General features: G+C 38.1%; 1 protein-coding gene across 3 annotated transcripts in view; it reads right to left on the bottom strand.

Moving 5' to 3' along the window:
• Positions 1 to 1,018: 1,018 nt before the first annotated feature.
• The window catches only part of LOC6032758 (TBC1 domain family member 4), a 55,018-nt gene continuing 47,994 nt past the window's right edge, over positions 1,019 to 8,042 (bottom strand). For all 3 annotated transcript variants that reach the window (XM_038263655.1, XM_038263656.1, XM_038263657.1), the window contains one exon: positions 1,019 to 3,851. In XM_038263655.1, the coding sequence (XP_038119583.1) occupies positions 2,514 to 3,851 (1,338 nt within the window). In that variant the 3' untranslated portion in view covers positions 1,019 to 2,513. The remainder of the gene's footprint in view (positions 3,852 to 8,042) is intronic.

Here is an 8,042-nt window from a genome sequence, read left to right as displayed (position 1 = left end):
ATTATTTTTGAGGCAGAGAATTAGCTCACAATTTGCGATTTTCGTAATGTTTTCTGGCTATCGCTAAATTGTTCGTATTCTCTGAGTGTTTTTTGCACTTTTCAAAATATCAAGAATTAACGAGAAAACAAAATAATTCCGTCTTGCTCCAATGCGTTAAAGTGGCAACAAAATGACTGGCAGAAAATGTTTCCACATCCGAGAATTTGCCGTGTTGTAAACGATGTAACGGTAAAGCCGCTTAAATGTTCTTGAAAGCTTTGAAACGCCTACTGGAATTCACTAAACTGACATTTAGGCGTTAGGCAAAATTGTGAGCTTTAAATAAGCAAGCCAGAAAATTATGTAGTATGCATTTAGGCGTTTTAAATTCAAATTTGGTATGAAACTGGTTCAGGTTCAGCACATCCCCTTTCAAATGCGCCTAAGAGAGCTTAAATCCATAATGTGGGCTTTGAGAAACCCCCTACCACAAAATTGAGCACTTTTTTACCACACACGGACGTCACGCGTGCTCTACGGTAAATTGAGCGCCAAAATTCGGATATTGAAGATAGACCAATTCTGTCATTGTCAAACGATCGGACGTCGAAAATCGATGGTTCCTGATTTTTTGCAGATTTTTCGAATGAATATTTCTCGAGAAACGATTTGAGAACGAAGCTTGATTTGGAGTCGGAACCAAAAGCAAACCCTATACCTTTCTTTAGTAAGAAAGGCAAAAATGAGTCACACCACAATATTCCTATAATTGTCCACAGTGGTTTCAAGGCTCTACAAAAAATGGTAATGAGAGGAAGAGCACGTTATGACGGACGGCCATCTGCATTAGCGGTACGCATTCCCATGGTTACACGTGATTACGTGGGGCGTGGTTCAGCCTCATGTGCTCATAGCAAGCGGGTGGAATAACAAATGGTAACGATTCCCTAAATGTCTCTCTCTCATGGCCTATCTGGATGGAACACTATTTAAAGGATTGTGATAAAAACAATTAAAAAGCAATGCAACATCACAGTTTTGCGGATATATGGATGTAGGACTGTCACTGTTTGTATTTTTTATTGAATACTCATATAGATAGTACATATTTATGTCTCAATGCTATATATTTTGGGGTACAGTAAATATTTATCGAATATTGGGATAATTTGGGTTACACTTGATTAACCTATGCCTTAAGTACACTCTTCATTCCAATCTAACCGATTATTAAGTCCGCAACAAAATTTCATTGAATATCAATTTTCACATTTAAAAAATAATCCACTAAAACTAGCTATTCGCTAAAACCCTTCTCAAACCTGCTTAAATAATCATCAAAGTAAAAAAAAAAAAAACAAAACAGCTTTGTGAAACCTAAAAAAAATAGTACAAACAAAACAACGATCAACAACTAAAAGAAGTCACCTTCTCGGCGCCCACGTGACAAAACGAAATAAGCTCGAAATAAGACACCTGCGTTTGAAAAAATTCAACCACTGTTCGTTCCGACATTTCTGATTCCTCTAAAAAAATTCGGGGGCAGCTTTGGAGCTCTAGTAAATAACCGCTCTCTGTTTCATTTTTTTTCTGTCTGTCTTGGGAACCACAAGGATTTGCTTGGTTTTGCTTCACCACTACTACAGCTAATGCGCATGCAAGCAGGAAATTGGCGTCGGTTATTGAGTTTGGTTGTGGTATCTTGCTTGATCCTTGATTACATTTATACTGTTGGTTGGTTTGCTTCACACATTTCTTGACCTTTTTTTTCTATGTACAATTTATATGCTACCGAATATCATGCCGGTCATTTAATAACTTTTTTTTGCGTCACGTTCGATTTTTGTGCAAGCAGAATTTTTGTTTGTGGGACGAATCTGATTCCGATGGAGACGCTTGATGGATTGTTCTTGACGTACCACGCGACTCCATTCGATTGACTTATTTTGTTTTGTTTGGTAATATTTGCGTGCACGTGAGTATTGTTTCGGTTCTTCCTAAATATCTCATTTTAGGTCGAACGATTTAAGTTTTTTTTGATTATGTTCAGGGTTGCAACAATTGTGATGCCTTATTGATTCTGGAACCAAGCCGGTGTGAGTGCAAATTTAGTTTTTGTTTTTTTTGTGTCGTAATTTTCGTAGTAACAACAATGCGGAAGCGGATTGTGAAGGTGGTTGCCCCTAGTTTGTACCTTCCACGCAGTTGGGGTATCAAAAAGCATTAATTTCTACTGCACTGAAGGGATTCCCTACACACTTAATCTAGTAGTACCACATATCACTGTTCGCCAAAGCAAGACTTGATTAAATACACTAGCGCTGCCAATGCAAGACTCAGAAGCTTTATCCCTAAAATATAGAATATATATCCGTTCCGAATGCGCGTGCTTACGCTGGGTGGTGAATTTGCATACTAAAGTTGATAATCATAGCGTAATGTGTGTGTGTGTGTGTCTTTGCTCTAGTGTTTAGCTGCTCTGCGATGCGATCGTACCGCGGATTTTAGCGGTCCAACCCGACGGTTGATTGTTAACTGCGGTTCATGAAGCCGGGTTGTTGGCCGGCGAGATCGCCGAGGTCACTCACGATCGACGAGACCGAGTTTTGTCGCGATTGTACCCGTGGTTTGATGGATTTGAGCTGGGTTGTACCGTTGAACTGTACGTTGACGTCGCCGCTGAGCGGGTGCATGTCGAGCATGCTCGGAACCAACGGTCTACACTCGGCCACCATCGGGGTGGTCGACGGGGCGTGCATCTGCGGGCTGATTGGGGTGGCGATTCCGCTGTCATCGCTGGCACTGTTCAGCTTCATACCGGCGCCACCACCGTTCCGATCCGCAGATCCGTGCTCCGGACTGTTGCACTCGTCCAGTTTGTTCAAGCGCAGACCGGCCTTTTGCTGGCGGATTTGCTCGAACGAGCTCTGAAAGAATGGCTTCTTCTTGGTCGGAGTTCCACTGGCACTGTCCGCCTCGTTGGCCTCCTCCAGCACGTTCAGTGCCAGGCCCAAATTGCTGTTGAACGAAATCGATTTGCCGATCTTCCGATCGACAAAAATGGGCGATCGCTTCTTCTGCTGGCCGTGCTGTGGTTGCAGTTCCTGAACCTGCTGCAAGATCCGGCAAACCTCGTTCGGTAGCACGTAATCGGGCTTGCTCTCCGTTGAATGCTCGACAAACCGAACCAACGTGTGAACGGTGTTCTCCAGCGTTTGAACCTGCGTTTGAAGGTTCTGAATTTGGTTCTGCTGCGCCTGGCGAGTCTTCTCCAGCTGCGCCAAGCTAGATTGAGCAAATTGCAGCTGCGTTTCCAACTGCTGGTTTTCCTCCTTCACGCGGTTAAAATTTTCCAAGTGATGATTCTGCGAAGTCATCTCCTCCTTCAGCACGTTATATTCGACTTGGTATTCGATCAGTTGCCGAGAGAAATCGGACTTGAACACATTCCGAAAAACCTTCTCCATTACATCGGCGCTGATCTTTGGAACGACCGTCTTCAAATAGTTCATAATTTCCTCAAAGTTATCCCGCTGCAGCAGCTGCTCTTTGTGGACCTCCAACAGTGCGATCGCACACCTGAATATCACATCGAACGACTCCAAAAACAGCAGGTCAAACACCCGGGCCACGAATCCCAGCGGAAAGTGCGAACTGAACACGGTCAAGATCCAGGGCGCCGCGTACAGTGTAGGAGAGATGTCGTGCTGGTCGAACCAGTCGTACAGCTCCGGGATGTGGTCCTTGAGCAGACGGGATAGCTGGTACAGTTGCAGCTGGAACTGCTTCATGTCGGGCAGATATTTGGCGCGCATCTGCCGCTTGAACATCAGATGCTTGAGCAGATCGAACGCGTCCGCCTCCTCGAGCTAGAGTGGGGGTGGGGAAGAATGAGAGCATTGATTAGTTTTATAAATTTATGGTAATGATTTTTATCTGCTTTTTACGTAGGAGATTTAAATGATAGCAAAGCAACGAACCGGAACCTTGATTTAAATATATCCCGGGCAGACGGTAATTACAAAATTAATAATATTTCAATAACAAATCCTGTTAAAACAGGGGTGACCAAAGTATGGCCCGCGGGCCAAACGTGGCCCGCGAGGTGATATTTTGTGGCCCGCGGACCCATTTTGAATGATCATGTAAAATTGCCCGTTGACCACTTGCAATTTTATTCTTCTTTATTTCAAAAATAAGGTTTATTTTAAACATTTTTATGCTAACCTTTTTTAACATATGATTTATTAATATTTTGATTCCAACTTTTGGATACAAATAATATGTTCAAAATATTTTATAAATAAAACAATTTAACAAGTTTCAACTTGAAAGAAACTAGTAAATATCGTTAAAACTTTCATCAAACATTTCTAGAAATATTAAAAAAAAACGTTCAAGTTTGACTTAGGTAGAATTCTGTAATAGTTGCAAAAATATAAGTTTTCTTTATTAATTTGCAAGTCATAATGACCCCACCTCCTCCTCAAACTTACATTCCACTTCCTCCGGGATTCGAACTCATTACAGATAGATGACGAATCTGATTGACTACCAACTGATCCAGGCTAACAAAATGTCCCAAGTAACAAGCAAAACGCTTCTACTTCTTAGCAGGTTTTATAAAAGATTTAAAATTTGCTACTCGGTGTTGTGATGATATTGAACAAAACTTTCAAGATTTACGATAGAAATCTCTTAAAAGTATCTTCAAGAGCACTTTAGAAGCATGACACATAGTTTTATGTCACTCTTCGTTGTTTGACTTAAAGTTATCCCAGAGAGGTTATTTTTAAGACCATTTTACATTGCCAATACTGCATTAAAACTGAACTATAACTTCTCCGTTTAATGAAAGCATAATTCAAGAGTCTTTGAACTTGATCTGTCAAATCACTGAATATTCGTACAGTCAGTCAGTTAAGTGACCTCTCCGACACGCAAAATCGACACGACGCATCCGGACCAGAATTAGGCGTTTCGAGAATGGAGAAAAATGTCCCGCGGAGTGCTAGTGTTTTTATTGGTTTCGTGTTGAAAATGTTCGTTATTTCAACGTTTTTTTCCCTGTGATTTTTTTTCGACAGGTGCTGGCCGAAGAAGCCCACCCGGTTTAGGATCTGGATGCCGGTGCGTGCCGCGAGCTCCTGTCCGGCGCCCAGAGTAAACTTTCGTCGGCCTCTACTGATGTGGAACGCGCCGAGGCTGAATTGCCGTTGAAGTGGCCAAGGCTCTCGTCAAGGCTGTCGAATAAGGTGCGAGCAAAACACCAACCTGCCGGTGAATCCGTGTCCAGTACCCATCCTTTCATTTAGATTCAAGTGCGAGATCAGTGTTTTCTTCAAAAGTCGCGGCCGTTCAATGAATAAATAAAAAGATTTGAAAAATAATTAACACCATTGTTTTAATCCAACGACAAAAAAGCATTTCCAAAAATCTTTTTCGGATCTACCTCCTGCAAACAAATATGTGCATGCGCTACGGTCGCATTACTACGCGTTTTACTCTGCGATTAAACCGCTTTAAAGCTTACTGCAGTCTACATGTTCTTACTTAATCTTGAACAAGAGCTTCTCAAGAAACATAGCTCTAATAACTGCTTTGAGTAAGAGAGAATAGATTTGATGAGATCAGCCATATTAACATGAAAAAATAACGCCCAAGAACGGAAGCCATGTTGATTTTTCTGCTGATGTAGAATTAATTGTTCCATTAAAAATTACAAATCATAGTAATTTTGAAAGATTCATACCTTCGATGCATATTTTTTCGAGGCATCCAAGAAAATTGATCAGTGAAATTTTTATGGCAAGAATTTTACGATAAAAATGGCTGCGTAAAGTCACAGTTATATTTATTTGGTTATTATAATATAATTATCGTTGTAAGCTTAAGTTCATCGGCCATCTGTGAATTAATTTCGAAAAGATTAAATGAATTTCACGAAATAAAATTCAGAACTGGGTTTTCTTCGACAAATCATTTTTATCATCAACGAGACCAAATAAGTTTAAGTTCACTTTATTACAGTTTTGAAGATCTCTTCTATGATGTTATAAATTTTTGAAGCTTGAGAATAAGTTTTAGAAAAGCAATAAAAAGCATTTGCAGAGTATTGTAAAATCAACGTTAAAGTTGCTTAGTTTTAAATTACTCCGCATAAACGCTCTTGATAACCTCCTAAAATAGTCCACTTTGCTCTTAACTCAGGTTTAACGCTGATTTATTGTTGTTCTGGAGAAAGTTTGGTTTTATGATAATTTTTGGCTAAGATAACTTGAATCTAACTTTAAGAAAGTAAAAAAAAACTTAAATTGTTACTTGGGGTGGAAATCGGAGGATCAAGTTTGTAGCAAAAATCAGATAAAATTATTTAAATATGCATTCTTTTGCATTTAGAATTATTTGAGCATGTTTGGAATAATTAAAAATATTTTGAATTTTAGCGAATTTTGGATGGAAATAAATGTTTTTTCGCTAAAATGTTTTTTTTTGTCGAATCTCACAAGTACATTAAGCTAAAAACTTCTTTTCAAATACCTGAAATAATAAAATCAACAATACCGATACAATACCGTTATTTTGTGGTTTCTATAATTTTGAATTGATTTTTTTAAATAACAGAAATTAAATATTTTAAATTAAAATAACGTTATTTAATTCTTTCAATATTTTTTTGTAAATTTGGCCCGCAAGCTCATTTAAGCATCAAATTTGGCCCGGCCTCCAAAAACTTTGAGCACCCCTGTGTTAAAATAACAAAAAGTGTTATTATTTTATCCTGAAGTTCAACTTCAAGAAGAAAAAATAAAAACAGTTTCTGATAAAATAACAAAATTTGGTATTGAAGTGATATTATATTGAAAATGTTTAATAACACGCTAATAAGAGGAAATGTTATACATTTCAAAAACTCTCCTAATAACAAAGTTTGTTATTCGTTCGGTATACTGACTTAGAAATAAAATTACCATAAATCGCACAAATGGAAAAGTTTCTAAGTGTCCATAACACAATCTGTTATTATTTTTTCTTTTGTTAAATATGTTTAGATCTTTGGGATAATTTTGACCAATTTCGGCGGGGTCATTATTTTGGCCATGAAATGGGGTCCTTAAGCTAAAATTATTCTAAAAAGATGAAATTTTGAAAGTTTATATTTTTAATTATTTGATATACCCCCTAAGAGATTTTACTAAAATTGGCTATGAAATAATTTTGACCAATTTTATCGGGGTCATTTATTTCACCATGAAATGGGGTTTCAAGCTAAAATTTATCCGATAAAATTAGCTTTTGAGAGTTCATTTTTTTTAAATTTAGTTATATTCCCTAACGGAATTGATTTATTTATTGAGAATTTTTGATGTGTGAATAACAAAAACTGTTATTATTTTCACAGAGCCAGGAAGTCGGAGCTGATGTTGAAGTTCGAGCTGGAGTGAGACCGGCATCGGATTCAGCTAATTTTCAGCAACTTTTACTTGGAGTCGGAATCTGTGAAGTCGGGTATTTTTGGAGAGCTGAAGTCGTCGTTGATTTCATATCCTGCATCCAGTGTCGGAGTTGTCTTCAAAGTATGGATTCAAAGTCGCTTGAAGGTACCCGACTCTGCAGCCCTGACTAGTACAGAGGAGTTATGGCAACTGCAGGTTTATTTGCAAATTACAAATAAACCAAAACAATAACTTTTTTTGTTATAGAGACATACCAGTTCAATAACATTTTTGTTATTATGCTGCTCCACCTCTCCGCACAAAATAACAAATCTTGTTATTCCTTCATAATTCCTTCTGTGTTATTGGTTTGTTATTGCAATAACAACATAATAACAGTTTAAGTTATTCTTCGAACAAATCTTTGTTATTGATTTTTGTTATTTTAACAACTAATCCGATCATCCCAATAACATATTTCGATCTTCTCACAATATCAAAAACTGACCTTCCAAGTTATTTCCGTCTGCTCGGGTAGTAAGTTTTTCGTTTAAATTTTAAATCTTCAATGCATTTCAGTTAATTATAATTACCAAATTCTTGCTCAATATCGAGGAAGAGATT

This window comes from Culex quinquefasciatus, chromosome 3, assembly GCF_015732765.1.
Source record: "Culex quinquefasciatus strain JHB chromosome 3, VPISU_Cqui_1.0_pri_paternal, whole genome shotgun sequence".
In the NCBI taxonomy this organism is placed as follows: domain Eukaryota; kingdom Metazoa; phylum Arthropoda; class Insecta; order Diptera; family Culicidae; genus Culex; species Culex quinquefasciatus.
This window is presented reverse-complemented; position numbering and strand designations above follow the sequence as displayed.